At 38.1% G+C, this 16774-nt stretch overlaps 1 protein-coding gene across 1 annotated transcript in view; it reads left to right on the forward strand.

Moving 5' to 3' along the window:
* The first annotated feature begins 307 nt into the window (after positions 1-307).
* ZMAT1 (zinc finger matrin-type 1) overlaps positions 308-16774 on the forward strand; it is a 48688-nt gene continuing 32221 nt past the window's right edge. Inside the window, exon 1 of the mRNA XM_023202895.1 lies at positions 308-720. Coding sequence (XP_023058663.1) covers positions 435-720 — 286 coding nt within the window. The 5' untranslated portion in view covers positions 308-434. The remainder of the gene's footprint in view (positions 721-16774) is intronic.

Consider the following 16774-nt stretch of genomic DNA (forward strand, 5'->3'; position numbering starts at 1 on the left):
AAAAAAAAAAAAAAAAAAAAAGAAAGAAAAGAAAAAAGAAAAAAAGCCAGGTGAAGATATATTGCAGAGATATTTTGGAGGTGGAATCAATAGGTTTGCAGACACTTTTTCCTCTTAAATTGGTTTTAGATTAGCTCTCCAAAGAAGCCTCACTGTGTGAAGCCCACGTGCTTTTACATCCCGCGCTTTTTGCCCTTTGCCCTTGGCTGTCATTGCTTCCCCTCCAAAGAGAGGTGGGGTGACGCAAGGCAGTGGGGGCGGGGGAAACGGCCGGCGGCTCTAAAGCTCTCCGATTGGTGGACTGAGGAGCGAGAACGAGGCTGGAGCTGAAGCGTTGAAAAGAGGGACAAAGGGGGTGGGGCTAACAGAAGGCTGGGCTAAAGGAGCTTAACGGAATCCAGACGCAAGTGCAATTGTCCGCGCGCCTCGCTGCGATGGCCGCGGCGCCGAGCACAGTCACCCCGCTGGCGGCGGAGTCTTCCCCTCAGGAAGCTACCGTCTCTGCCGCCTCCTCCTCCTCCTACACCGCCTGCGAGGCGGCGGCGGCGGCGGCGGCGGCAGTAATTGTTCCTGCCTCCTCCGCCACCTCCGCCCCTGCCTGCCCGCCTGCCGGTGGCTGTGGCGACGGCGGCGGCGGCGGCTTTGGCTGCTCCACTATGGCGGCGGCGGGGAGGGGGGGCAGTAGTTTTAAAGTAGACACCCGCCCTTGCCTCAGAGAAGGTGAGTTCCCGTCCCGGGGTGCGGGGGCGGCCCCATCTCCTTCGCTGCCTCTCTTCAGCCCGTGCGAGATCGGGCTGGGCGCGGTTCGCCACTGCCCCACCCCCCACCTGCCGTGGCGCAGTAAAGGCCAAGCTCGCCCCGCCCCGCCCTGCCCTGCCGTATTAGCCCCGAGTGTGCAAGATGGACTGAAGCAGAGAGGACCTTCCCTAGCTCTCCCACCTGTAAAGGATGGGGGACCCCAGGCAAAAGAATTGCAGGTACTCACGAAGCAGGAGTTTGAAGGGAAAAAAAAAATACCACATAATTTATCTCCCAGCCAGGACACCTTAGTGTGCTGTAGGAAGTTGAGGTGTGATTTGGAAGAGAAGGCAAGGTAGAAGTGCTGTGGGCCAAGAGGGTCAAGGATAAGGGAAGGGGGACCGATGGAGAAACGGGCGGAGATAAAAGAGGAAATACCAAAGAAATAAGGGGGAGTAAACCCCCTTTTGGTGTTCAACGTCCTGCAGTGTAGAAACTTGAGGCAGAATATTTACAGAGAGATGGCGTTAGAAATTTGGGCAGGTTAGAAGTGTATAGGTTTAAAAGATCTGTCGGATTTTAGGAAGGTAAGGTCTGGTGGAGGGGACTCTACTAGGGAAAGAGGAAGAGAGTGTGACAGAAGTACAGATTTCAGGAATCACTTTGGAGAGTTTTCTTTGGCTATTTGAGAATGTGACCTGGTAAAGCAAGGTTTACAGGTCCATCTTTAAGGTGGTTTGGCTTTTAATAAGTTCTGTTGTACCTACCAACACATATTACTCCTAACATAAAAGGATATTTCTTGACTGTATCAATATAAGCGGTATTCACACAAAATATCTGTATACTTGTAAACAGCCTACTAATAGCAAACTGTAAAATTTGCCATTGAAATGTGTTTTAAAGCAGTTTGGGAAATGTTCTTAACTGATGGAGACCATTCCACTGCAGAGCACCCCAGTAAAGCATTTTGCCATCGTAAATTTCGTAATTTCCAGAATTTGCTGTGTTACCTTATGTTGCTAACTTGCCTCCAAAGTGAAAGATTGTGGACACCAAAATAGAGGAAAATAAATTCCTTTTTCTTAGGAAGATATCCCATTAAAATTATCCCATAAAAATCTCTTCTTCACATTCTTCAATGATATATCCCTGTGTGCTATTCCATAACCTTTCACACCTTTCACTTTGGAGGAATGGCAAAGTAGAAAAAAAAATCCCTTACAATATTTGTATAGGCACATTACATAAATGCCACTTATTAAATATGGAAGTTAGAAGTACACTGTAATGTTTTATTTATCAACTCTCTTACTAAAGTCAACCTTTGAAAGACTCCATTTAGTGTCTTCATTCAGCCTCAGTGGATGGAAACATGAAATCTGGATTTTAAATTTTTATATCAACCTTTATGTCCATAACCACCTAGTAGGCAAGAGCAGTTTTATAGGCATCAAGATCACAATTCAATTTGGCTCTCATCGTCTGCTCACAGTAAGGTTTAAGACCAGTATCTCATGGAAAAAAAAAAAAAAAATGGCTTTTTGCCTGCTGGTGTAAGTGGTTTGTTTGCAGTGTCTTTGAATATATGCAAATAGTAAAGGCTTTCAGAGAGCTAATTTCATAAAGTAGGAGCAATACCTTACCTATATTATTGCGAGGCAGTAAAATGAGGAGCACCCTGGCATAGGAGTGTGATGCATTTAACGTAGGTTCATTGCTAATTAATTCACTGGACTTTGTGACCCTGAATAGGCCCCATGCCCCCTCGATTTGAGTTTTGACATTTTTGAAATAAGGGAATAAAACTACCCACACTCCGAGGGTTGGTTTCAGATCTGAAAGTATCAACCATGATTTTGCATTTCTGAATTGATACTCTTTCAATGACATTTCCATGGCTGTGCACTAGAACAATAACTCATAAATCGTAAGAAACCTGTTCTGATAGTTACCACCTGACATTCAGTGAATAATGAGATCTATGTTGAGTTAGTGTTGAGAAAATTTACTGGCATATGGAAAACCAAATATAACTGTTAACCTAAAAATTATCTCTTACCGTTTCATTTTAGCTAAATGTCCTTCATTCACTATTCAGTCCAAACTACAATTCTCTCACCTTTTCACTTAACAAATGGCAAACATTTCATATATTGCACTGTTCCAAACACTATTAGGCCTCAAAATATTTTTGTTTATATGTATAGAAAGGCCATAAATGGTTGTCAATTATGAAGGTGGATAAAGGAGAAGAAAGGAAAATGTTACTTCGTGGTGTACCATTATCTTTTGCTTAAATCCTAGTTAAGAGATTGCTCTAAAAGATGTCAAAGAATTGTCAAGATTCAATTATTGCAAGTCCACTCGTTATAGGATGATTAAAAGTGGTTTGGAAAAGCATTTGCTGATCCATTTTGAACTGTAGCTGTTATTCTTGAGGATTTCATCTGTCTTGGGGTGAATAATGAACAAATGTCAGTGGACATTAGAAACTAGCAAACAGGGAATATTAGAAGCTTTCAAAGATTACAGATGGGACATTGAGCAGTAAACCTAGAAATAGAACAAAGAAAGAAAAGAAATGCCATGTGAAAAGACACATATACACTCAGAATTCACAGTAAAGGGAATTATGAGATTTTGTGGGACACTTCATCTTTCATTTTTCAAAAATGTTTAATGGCTCAAAAATGAATTTTCACACAACAATAACATTCTGGTATATTCATAGTAAAAAAAAAATTCTTGCTTATTTACCTCTTCCTTTTAAGAAAAAATATATCAAATGCATCCTGTTTTAGATTGGAAGACCCTCTGGCTTTTTACTTAGCTATTAATCCGTTTGTGTAGCAATTACCTAACAAGACTATCATTTGTCTCCATATTATTCAGTAAAGTTTCAAGTCAAATGATAGTTAAGTCCACCATAAGAAAATCTAGTGGGTAGGCTGGGCACGGAGGCTCACACCTGTAATCCCAGCGCTTTGGGAGGCCGAGGCGGGCAGATCACGAGGTCAGGAGATGGAGGCCATCCTGGCTAACATGGTGAAACCCCATCTCTACTAAAAATACAAAAAATTAGCCGGGCATGGTGGCACACGCGTATAGTCACAGCTACTCGGGAGACTGAGGCAGAAGAATCACTTGAAGCCGGGAGGCGGAGGTTGCAGTGAGCCGAGATCGCGCCACTGAACTCCAGCCTGGGCAACAGAGTGAGGCTCCATCTCAAAAAAAAAAAAAAAAAAAAAGAAAGAACGAAAAAGAAAATCTAGTGGGTAACCTTTCATGTATTCAGGAATTATTTATTGAACACCTCTATGTGTGTGTGCCAGGCACTATGCTTAGTGTTAAGGATATACGGACAAACACAGCTATACTAAACAACTCAGTAATAGTGCTTGATAGTAAAATTAGAAAATACTTAAATAAGGGAAGGAATGCAGTTTTAAATGTTACTAGTCAGAATCCTGAGCCACAGGACCATTCCATTGTTTATTATAAATCTGTACTCTGTAGCTCATAATATATACTACAGGCACAGTAAAGCAAATTATACTGTAAATCTAATGTTGATGTGAGGGAAGAATAGTAAACTGTTACAGAATTAGTTTTTAATTCTCTGCATTTGGCAGATTGAGATGTCTGGAGAGAGGTAAATTATTATTTGTTTGTTTCTGACCCTCTGTTAGATTTCAGTGTGTGAAAATACTAACTAAGCTTGTTTTAAAGACTAACTTAAGCATACCCCCTACTATATTTATTACATATCGGTTAGGATAAAAACTTTGATTCTTTCCCATCTGAAACCAGCCTTGCAGATTCATTCACATTTACTAACCTGTTGGAATGAATGCCATGTATTTGGTGGCTTTCTGATGCAAAATAGCTGTCACGTGATCGAGTGTATTAATGGATTTACACAGTACCTTAATTCAGTTTCTGACTTCACAAGCATGAACCCTGAGCTGGCTAGCCACAAAGTGCTTATGATTATGAAGGTAGAGGACTTGGTTTAAATAAAGACAATGTAAATGTTAAACATATAACTAGTACTCCCAATTATTTTGTTAATTCTGTTGTAATTTGTAATTGTTAACATGCCATGGGAAACCCTTCATTATTTGTTTGATTGTGATAACTGTGTAAAGTAGCTAAAACTTGGCAAAGTTTTACACCTCATAAGTCAGGTGTTAATCTTATAAACTGAAAAACTAAGGACACTAGATAGCATTATAGCTGTGAGTGGTCATCATGCTGATAGGTACAGATCTGCATTTCTACCACAGCTATTATTCATGAAAACTCCTTAAACAGAGTGTGACCTTTAGGGGTAAAAGAGTTAAAACATTTTGTGTAAGTTAACTCAGTTCCCCCAGTCTCCTATAACTTAGTGCTGTGCTCTGCCCATTCTTTTCTAAGATTCTGATGGTATTAAAAGACTGCAAAGGGCAAGTCAGTTTTTAAAAAAAATTATATTTAATCAAGAATGCTTGAGGGAGTTTATCTCTAAAAGTGTAATCATGGAGAATATCGCACATGTGCTCTTTGCACAATTAAAATGATTATTTCTCAGATTTATTAATGCCTGACTTGAAATCTGTGATTGAGAATGAGATTTATGTTTATGATATTGCAGTCAGTCCAGAAGTTTGCTCCATTTTTGTTACTTTATTAAAATAGGATAGACAACGAATCCTTTACAATGCTAGATGTTTTTGCATCAAGATCAATTGGCCTGTGAACTCCCCACTTCAGCAAAGCATTAAAACATCTAATAGCAAGTTTTTCCCATAAACATCTGACAGGTTATCCTGAAGAAGAAATTTGGGGTTTTGTGCAACTCAACCTAATTGTCATTTAACAAATGCAAGTGAGATTCATTTTATTAAATATAGCCAGTTATATATAAAATAGAGTCACCTAATTTGAATAGCTTAAACTTGGGGATTAACAAAGAACATTTAATTGGAATGAACAGAGAGTTCTCTTGCCCGGAACTGAAGAAATATGGTAATTTTCTGGTTCCTTTCCTCAGAGATTCTACATGGTTTATAATTCCGTAAGCACGGGTGGACCAAATTCATTATTTTTACTCAAGCCATAAATGTTTTATTTTTGTCATAAAAATGCATTTAATCTTAAATTGCCTGTTGTTATGTAGTAGCATTAATTAGGAGAAAGTTTCAAATATGATCATTTGGATTTCACACTCAGCTGTACTTTTGAATGCAGAAGTTAATGTTACTTTACTTTCACATAATAGTGCTGCTGTTTGGAGTAGGCCCAATCCAACAAAAGTAGCCAAAAAGTAAGTTCCTGTCAAGTCAACCTCTTTGTTTTTTATATCGTTGAAGGCAGATAGTCTGGTACAAAGTGAATTGAGTATTTTATATCAACATAAGGAATTTTAGTAATGCCCAAGTCTGTAGAACGTGAGCTGTTAGTACTCCTAATTGCATTTTATTGATTTAAGAACATCCCTCTGCTATTACTATTGTCTCTTCCCAGACTACTAGAATTTTTTTAATAGACCAAATCCACCTGAGTCTCAAATCATATGTTTTACATTTTACCTCCCTCAGTTCTTTAATTCCTATTACCTCTCTGGGCCTTAGCTTCCTTATTTATGAAATGATGACATTAGACTAGATTGGTTCTAAACTGGAGGCAGTTTTGCCTTACAGGGGATATTTGACATTGTCTGGAGATATTTTTGGTTTTCACAACTATGGAATGCTACTGGCATCTGATTGGCAGAGGCCAAAGATGCTGCCAAATATCCTACAATGTATAGGACAGGCTCCTCACAACAATGAATTATCCGGCCCAAAGTGACAATAGTGCCGAGTTTGAGAAACCATGAACTGGATGACCTCTAAAATAACTCGGGTCTAAATAAAATAATTATGTATAATATTAAGTAAAAAGTTCAAAGCTTCTGGGTTAATGAACAAGCATACTTTATCAAGTGCCTACATGTGTTGAACATTTTAAAAATTATTTCACTTAACATTCACCAAATCCTAGAATTAAAAATTACACATTGTATTTCTGTACTTTTTGGGTGAAATAAAAAACGGTCCATAGTGGTTACATAATTTGCTCAAGGCTATATAGTTGTGGGTAAAGATAGGATTTGAATCTATTTGACCAACTCAGAATCTTACTTATTTTTTCCTACATCCCAGTGCTGTAGGTCATAGTTTTTCTCCCCATTACAAATTATTATGAAATATTTATTTTCTTAGGTCATGAAAACATTTCTTGTAAGAGGGAAATGAAGAAGAAAAACACTCTTATTTATAGAAAATTGGAGTTTACTCATTCTCCACCAGTTGCTGAAGGCACACTTAAATGTAATCAAATACATTACATGGAATATATGAGTTCTCTGATCAGATCCCATTTATAATTTGTCTCAAAACTACCATTTCATTTCAAATAACCATCATAAATGTTATTCAGAAGTGGATTGCTTATGTCATGGTTGCAAAACAACCATCACTTGCTCATGCAGTTTCCTCTGAGCAGCAGGTGGACTCTACAGGGCAGCTGTCCTTCATGCAGTGATTCAGATGCTTTTGTCTTTTATTTTTTTCAATATTTTATTTTATGTTTCATTGTGGTAAAATATGCACACCATAAACTTTGCCATTTTAAGTGTGAAATTCAGTGGCATTAAGTACATTTACATTGTCAAACAAGCTTCACCACTGTCCATCTCCAGAACTTTTTCATCATCCCAAATTGAAACTCTGTACATAGAGGTCATAGTTTTGTTATATGACCATATTTCTCCACTCTGAAGAACTTTCTGATGTATTTAGTTTCTGGAAAGTAATATATATTTAAAAGTTATGCTTAATTTGTTAACAGTTGGCAACTTGAATAGTTTCTTATTACCACAAAGCACAGCATTGCAAAGCAATTTTACCCTCTTATACCCTGAGTATAAATGGGACCATCTAGTAAACATTGGTTTTATCTTATCTTTTCCACATCCTATTATTTTTAAACCCTTATTTCATTATCAGATATAGGTTATCTTCCCATTTTGAACCTAGTTTTTGATAGTACTTCCTTATTCCCTGTTGCTTTTGTTTCATGTTAAAATAGAAATAAATGGTATCAGCATCAGAAATTCTTGTATATTTTAAAGACGGTATATTCCAGTCCATATTTGAGAGCATGCCTTTGTGTCATTAAGATCTCAATACCAAGTTTCAATAAGTAGGCTTTGATTCTGATTATAAAATCTTGCTCCTCGGCTGGGCACGGTGGCTCACGCCTGTAATCCCAGCACTTTGGGAGGTCAAGGTGAGCGGATCACCTGAGGTCAGGAGTTTGAGACCAGCATGGCCAACATGGTGAAACCCCATCTCTACTAAGATTACAAAAATTAGCCGGGCACAGTGGTGCATGCCTTGATCCCAGCTACTCGGGAGGCTGAGGCAGGAGAATCACTTGAACTCGGGCGGCAGAGGTTGCAGTGAGCCAAGATTGCGCCACTGCACTCCAGCCTAGGTGGCAGAGTGAGACTTTGTCTCAAAACACAAACAAAAAAAACTTACTTCTCTATCCATATCTCTTTTCCAAGTTTATAGTAGCATAAAAAAATTCAAGGCCGGGCGCGGTGGCTCAAGCCTGTAATCCCAGCACTTTGGGAGGCCGAGACGGGCGGATCACGAGGTCAGGAGATCGAGACCATCCTGGCTAACCCGGTGAAACCCCATCTCTACTAAAAAATACAAAAAACTAGCCGGGCGAGGTGGCAGGCGCCTGTAGTCCCAGCTACTCGGGAGGCTGAGGCAGGAGAATGGCATGAACCCAGGAGGCGGAGCTTGCAGTGAACTGAGATCCGGCCACTGCACTCCAGCCTGGGCGACAGAGCGAGACTCCGTCTCAAAAAAAAAAAAAAAAAAAAAAAAAAAATTCAAATGTACCAGGAAATGAAGAACAGTTGAAAACTTCTAGGCTAGAAATATTGAAAAAATATGCCTAAAATTAACCAGGAAGTATTTACTGTACCATGTTCAAGGAAGTGTATTTTTTCCAGATGTGACTTTAAATCATACTTCACAACATTCAGTATATTGTCATTTGATATTCTAATGTGTAATCTGTTTATATTTTTAACCCTAGCTCTCCTAATTTCTTACTTAATTAGATTGAAAGATAAAAGACCATCTGCCATGAATTTTTTACATTTATCATTGGGGAAAACTCACTATTATACCTAAATCATAACCAAAATATTAATTTTGCAAAAAAATTTCTTTTTAATTCTAGTTGCAGTTATTAAAATATTACACTTGGTAGTAGAAATGCCTCATGGATTTTTACAAAGAGATATTTTTGAGAGAACCAGCTTTAGGGTTAGGACATAGACAAGAAAATAAAAGTAATGGAGGAGTAGGAGAAGAAATATTGGGACCCTTTGATTTTTTAGGCCCTTAAAGGTTTGTATTAACTGTATACCTGCTTAAAACTTTAAATCATCTTCTGTGCTTCGTATTTGGAAGCAGCTAAGGTATTTGGGTCCTCTGTAAGTACCCCACCAAAATTTTCTTTCTGTATATATTCCTATCTAAAATACATTTTTTCATTGATCACCATTAACCCATATAAAGGGAGGTAGAAACAGAAATCTGAAAGGCCGTGATACGTTCTTAGTCACACAGCTAGTTAATAGCAGGGTGAAAACTAATGCAGTCTCTCTCATCCTACTGCTTTTTACAACTCTTACTACTTTTGGAATTAAGAATCAGTATAAACCCACACTTAACAACCAACCAATAAAAATAGATTTATTTCATATTCTAATCAGTTATGGAAAAGAAAAGACATGGTGAGAGTATAAAGAAGAAACAAGAAGAGAGGTAGATGCCCCCAAGTTTTTTCAGCTATCCCTTGGTTCCCATTTCTACTAGAATCAGCTCCTAAGTCCCAATTCTTTGCCAGAACACCTTTATTCCTGACAGGTAGTGGGTTCTCAGTAAACATTAGTTCCTGTCCCAGTCATCTTCCTCACAGTCAACATTATCTGCTCACCTATCCTCTAATTTAACATCTGTTCCCTGAGGCTGACCTTTCCTCTAAGCTGTCACCCTGAAACAGGCTGAAAAACATCTGTATTGTCACCTGTTTCCTCTCGACTTCCAGAATTGGCTATTGGTCATTTTTTTTCTGGGAGTCCAACAATCATATCTCAAATAGTGGGGGTTGGGGGTCGGGTCGATCAAAAGAAATATTTAGCATCTCTTGTGAATCAGACATAAGTTTCTTACATATGTCAAGCCTGGAGATGAAGTCTCTTTTTAAGATTAGCCTTGCCTGTCATCCCAGCACGTCGGGAGGCCAAGGCAAGTGGATCACCTGAGGTCAGGAGTTTTAAGACCAGCCTGGCCAACATAATGAAACCCCGTCTCTACTAAAAATACAAAAATTAGTCGGGCATGGTGGTGCATGCCTGTAGTCCCAGCTACTCGGGAGGCTGAGGCAGAAGAATCACTTGAACCCGGGAGGCAGAGGTTGCACTGAGCCAAGATCACACCACTGCACTCCAGCCTGGACAACAGAGACTAGCCTTTTTAAGAGCGAGTTCTCAGGGAAATCTTGGGCAGACTTAGATTTGAATCCTGGCTTTGACACTTATCAACTGTGTGACTTTGGGCAAACTGCTTAACCTGTCCAAGCCTTAGGCATGACTTTCAGAAAGTAGACATCATCAAGTTCATGTCAAATTTAGGGGAAATGCAACCTGAGAATTTGGCAGTATACAGTAGCCTCTGGTAAAGAACACCCATTTTATAAATTTGTTCTCAGTGGAAACCCCCCTTCCATGAGCCTCCTGGTGGCAGATTCTAGAAGATCCAAAAATATCTTGAAAAGCTGGAAATGATTGGTTGACTCTAACAAGGTAAAACTTAAATTCAAAAATATAAGTATATATTGGATCTGTTTTGGGAGCCAGAAAAATTTCTATCTATATAACTATGTCCTAGAGGGACATAGTTTAACCAGTTCCAGATCAAAAAGAACCATGTATTTAAAGTTAGCTGAGCATGAGTCAGCAGTATGATATGACCACCAAAAAATGATGACGCTATTGTAGACTACATTAATAGAAAATAAATATTCAAAATAAGGAGTTAAATATACTTAATACTACTGAACTCTACACTTAAAATGGTTGAGATAGTAAATTTTACATGGATTTTACCACAATTTTAAAAAATAAGTACCCCACCAAAATTTTGCTTCCGTATGTATTCCCATCTAAAATATATTTTGTCATTGATCGCTATCAACCCATATAAAGTCAGGTAGAAACACAAATCTGAAAGGCTGTGATATGTTCTTAGTCACACAGCTAGTTAACAGCAGGGTGAAAAAGGTGGTCCCATTTTACTTATTTGTTATTACAGTATTAAAGTGAATGTGTTTAGGTTACACCTTGTGAGTGGCAGGGATTTAAGCAAACTAATAAAAGGATTAGAAATTTTGACATACTAGGATTAATTCAAAAATAGGGTGGAGTGAGAAGGAAGAGTAAATATGTCCTAAATAAATAAAGGTGTCTTAAAATATTGAAGGATTGTCATTTTAGAAGAAGGTTTACACTTACCCTTGTTGTATCACCTGGGAAGCTTTAAGAAACAAAACAAATAGTAAAATATGACTGGGAACCACTCTCAGAGATTCTGATTAATTAGTCTGGAGTGGATCCTGGGCTCTGGTATGTTTTAATTGGTGGTTCTGCTGTGCAGCTAGGCTTGAAAACAACCATGGTAGAAGGTTGAACAAAATGACTAGTTTGGCTAAGAGATTACGTCCGAATATAGGCTAAAAGCAGAGATTATTTAGCCTCAACTTCGGAGAATTAAGTAGATTTGAAGTAGTGCAAAGAAGATGTACATTTATATATCTTTTTTTTTTTCCAAAAATCTCTTCAAGTTAGACTAAAGCGTAATTTAGCTTGATAAGTACCATTCTAGATGACAAGACTTTTATATCAATCAACTTAGTCACCAAATAGATATTGGACAGCTATTATGTGTAAGATTCTAAGCCTGTCCTGTAGGGCAATGATTCCCATCCTAACTGATCATAAGAATCACTTATGGATGAATTGAACCACCCACAGATACTTTGATTTTAATTCAGTATGTATGATTTTGAATAGCTATGTGTGTGGATGGGATAGAAAACCCTGATTAATAATTATTTTTACATTAGGATTTGTTCCGGAATATTTAAGTAGATATAAACCGTTTGAATGAGGAAAGCATGCGACTTAGAAAAAAATTGGATAAATCCTTTTAAGTACATTTTAATTTTTCTTTTTTTTTTTCCTTTATTTTCTCCTTGTGGAACTCACAGTCTGCCTTTTAAGTACATTGTAAATGCGAATCATCACTCCAATATCTTTTATAATTTCATATTTTCATGTATTTTAATTTTCAATTACTGAAATCAGAGCATCAACACATTTTATTATACCCACAAAGAGAATTTGTTACTGACAATTGTGGATGAATTTATTGGATGTAAAGTCAAAGCTCCATCTCTTGCATCAGGAACAACATTACTAAGCTTAAATGTAATAGATCTCGGCCGGGCACAGGGGCTCACACCTGTAGTCGCAGTACATTGGGAGGCAGAGGCAGAGGCAAGCAGATCACTTCAGCCCAGGAGTTTGAGACCAGCCTAGGCAACATAGTGAAACCCCATCTCTACAAAAAAAAGACAAAAATTAGCTGAGCATGGTGGTGTGTGCCTGTAGTCCAGCTACTTGGGAGGCTGAGGTGGGAGAAACGCTTAACCCAGGAGGTGGAGGCTGCAATGAGCCATGATTGCGCCACTATACTCCAGCCCAAGTAAAGAGTAAGACCTTGTCTCATAAAAAAAAAAAAAAAAAAAAAAAAAGTAATAGGTCTAAAGGATTATTGTATTCATAGCAAGTTCTAAACTCAAACTTCAATACTCTCTAGTTTTGATATACCTCTTCTATTTTTTCCTTCCATTCTGTGCCCACTGCCCTTCTTCTGGTTCAAGCCTGAAGCCTGAAACTGACCCCTGATATACCCATTTTAAATCACTCCTTTGCTCCTGTTGAATGCAGAATTAAGTCCATATGCCCTTGTGATGCCCATCATGACTTGGCTTTATTCTAAGCTTTCCATTATTGTCCTTCATACCCTTGCCTCCCCTGAAATAACTTTTATTCCACTCTTTTTATTTGAATTTTACACATCTTTTAAAGTTTAGCTCAAAATCTATTCCACTCCAGAAACCTTCCCCCCCCCCCCCACATTCCTCAGCAGTAGCACACTCTACCTTCTTGTGTCTTATAACACTTAGACCATGTTGGTCTTGGGATCATAGTTCTTTCAATTCACATCTCATCTTCCTTACTAAATTGTCAATTTCGTGAAATTAGGAATTGCATCATGTAGTTTGTCATTTCCAACATGTGGAACAGTTATGTATGCATAATGAAAAGAGTCAGGATAAGGCAAAGTTAAGTTCCAGCTAAACCAAATGACACGTGATAGGTTATTTTGATTTCACTGAATCCTAATTTTCTATTCTTCAAAATTTTTGAACATTCAGGCAAATGTGCCACTTACCTTGCATATTTGTCTTAAGGTCTAAAGGGATAATCTATCATTTTTGACATACAGAGGCTCTCATTAAATATTTGTTCTTATCTCTCAAAAATATCTACCATAATACTTTGAAACTAAGCTCAATACATAACAATAAATCTATAGGATATCTAAGACACTGAGGGTCTGAACTAGGTAGTGTTATGAATTAAAAGGAAAAGGTAGATGTTGAAAAATGTTATAAGCTAGAATAGATATGAGTCAGTAATTTTCTGGGGAGAAAAATGACTGAGATTTTAATCCTGGGAATATTATGCCATTTGATTAAAAAAAGAGGGGCGGGCATGGTGGCTCACACCTGTAATCCCAGCACTTTGAGAGGCCGAGGAGGGTGGATCAGGAGGTCAGGAGATTGAGACCATCCTGGCTAACACGGTGAAACCCCGTCTCTACTAAAAATACAAAAAATTAGCCGGGCGTGGTGGTGGGCGCCTGTAGTCCCAGCTACTTGGGAGGCTGAGGCAGGAGAATGGCGTGAACCCAGGAGATGGAGCTTGCAGTGAGCCAAGATCGCGCCACTGCACTCCAGCCTGGGCGACAGAGCGAGACTCTGTCTCAAAAAAAAAAAAAAAGAGACCAAGAACTTTTTTGAGGAAATGAGTCAAAGGAAGTAAGTGTAGGCAATGCCATTCTAAAGGAAAAGTTGTAGGAGCACTAGTATTTTCATAGGCTTCATGGAAATGATCTGGAGGGCCAGTCATGAAAGGGTGTGTTTAAACAAAAAACTGCATTGATATTTATGAACTTCAATGTCAGTTTCAAACTTTGACTGTTAATAGTGGAGAAGTCTGGAATTAAGGGTTGATCTAGGAGATAAGTGTTAAATTTTAGGAATTCTTGAACCTTTAATAGTTTCCTTTTGTTTCCTCAAAAGAAATGGTTCTTCTGTAATAAGTTATATTGTAATCAAAGAATAATATTTACTTACTCACTTTTTAATTTTTACTTTTCTTTTCTTTTCTTTTTTTTTTTTTTTTTTTGTTTTTTGAGATGGAGTCTTGCTCTGTCACCAGGCTGGAGTGCTATGGCACAATCTCGGCTCACTGCAGCCTCCAGCTCCTGGGTTCAAGCGATTCCTGCCTCAGCCTCCCAAATAGCTGGGACTACAGGCGTGTGCCACCATGCCCAGCTAATTTATTTATTTATTTATTTATTTTTGTATTTTAGTAGAGATGGGGTTTCACCATGTTGGCCAAGATGGCCTCGATCTCTTGACCTTGTGATCCACCCACCTTGGCTTCCCAAAGTGCTGGGATTACAGGCATGAGCCACCACGCCCAGCCTTTACTTTTCATGGATACATATAGATGTATATGTTTGTAGAATACATGAGATGTTTTGATAAAGGCATGCAGTGTGAAATAAGCACATGAAGAATGGGGTATCCATCCCCTCATTTATCCATTGAGTTTCAAACAACCCAATTACTGTTTACGTTGTTTAAAAATATATGATTATTACTGACGATAGACACCTTGTTGTGCTATCAAATACTAGGCTTATTCATTCTGTTTATTTTGTGCCCATTAACCATCTCTGCCTCCCCGCTGTCAACCCCCCACTACCCTTCCCAGCCTCTGGTAACCATCCTTCTAATCCCTATGTCCATGAATTCAGTTGTTTTGATTTTTAGATCCCACAAATAAGTGAGAATATGCAATATTTGTCTTTATGTGCCTGGTTTATTTCACTTAACATAATCTCCAGTTCCATTCATGATGTTGCAAATGACTGAATCTCATTATTTTATGGCTGAATAGTACTCCACTGTGTACTCCACTGTGTATATGTACCACATTTTCTTTATCCATTCATCTGTTGGTGGACACTTCGGTTGCTTGCACATCTTTGTTATTGTAAACAGTGCTGCAACAAATATAGCAGTGCAGATATCTCTTTGATATACTGATATCCTTTCTTTGGGGTAAATATCCAGCGGTGGGATTGCTGAATCATATAGTAGCTCAATTTTTAGTTTTTTGAGGAACCTCCAAACTGGTCTCCTTAGTGGTTGTACTAATTTACATTTCCACCAACAGTGTATGAGGATTCCCTTTTCTCCACATCCTCGCCAGCATTTGCTATTGCCTGTCTTAGATATAAGCCATTTTAACAGGGGTGAGATGTTATTTCATTGTAGCTTTGATTTACATTTTGCTGATGATCAATTATGTTGAACACCTTTTCATATGCATGTTTGCCATTTGTATGTCTTGTTTTGAGTACTGTCCATGCACATCATTTGCCTATGTTTTGATTGGAGTATTAGATACTTTTTCCATTGGAGTTCTTTGAGTTCCTTATATATTCTGGCTATTAACCTTTTGTCAGATGGGTGGTTTGAAAATATTTTCTCCAATTCTGTGAATTGTCTCTTCACTTTGTTGATTATATCCTTTGCTGTGCAGAAACTTTTTAACTTGATATGATCCCATTTGTCCGTTTTTATCTTGTTGCCTGTGTTTGTGGGGTATTGCTCAAGAAATTTTTGCCAAGACCAGCGTCCTGGAGATTTTCCTCAATGTTTTCTTGCAGTAATTTTATGGTTTGAGGTCTTACATTTAAGTCTTTAATGCATTTTGATTTGAACTTTGTATATAGAGGAGATAGGGGTCTAGCTGCATTTTTCTGCATATGGATATCCAGTTTTCCCAGCACCATTTATTGATGAAACTGTCTTTTCCCCAGATTATGTTCTTGGCACCTTTCTCAAAAATGAGGTCACTGTAGGTGTGTGGATTTGTTTCTGGATTCTCTATTCTGTTCCATTGGTCTATGTGTCTACTTTTATGTCAGTACCGTGCTGTTTTGGTTACTTTAGCTCTATAGTATAATTTGAAGTCAGGTAACAGAAGAACAATTCCTCCAGTTTTGTTCTTTTTACTTAGGGTAACTTTGGCTATTCTGGGTCTTTTGTGGTTCCATATAAATTTTGAGATTTTTTTTCTATTTCTGTGAAGAATGTCATTGGTGTTTTGATAGGGATTGCTTTGAATCTGTAGATTGCTTTGGGTCCTATGGAGATTTTAACAATATTGATTCTTTCAATCCATGAACATGGAATATTTTTCTATTTTTTGGTGTCCTCTTCAATATCGTTCACCAGTGTTTTACTGTTTTCATTTTAGAGATCTTGCATTTCTTTGCTTAAGTTAATGCCAAGGTATTTAATTTTATGTGTGGCTATTGTAAATTGGATTACTTTTTTAAATTTTTTAAATTTCACTTTAAATTCCAGAATGTAAGTGCAGAACATGTTGGTTTGTTACATAGGTATATATGTGCCATGGTTTGCTGGACCTATCAAACCATCATCTAAGTTTTAAGCCCTGCATGTATTAGCTATTTGCCCTAATGCTCTC

Source organism: Piliocolobus tephrosceles, chromosome 12 (assembly GCF_002776525.5).
Source record: "Piliocolobus tephrosceles isolate RC106 chromosome 12, ASM277652v3, whole genome shotgun sequence".
NCBI classification, from domain to species: Eukaryota; Metazoa; Chordata; class Mammalia; order Primates; family Cercopithecidae; genus Piliocolobus; species Piliocolobus tephrosceles.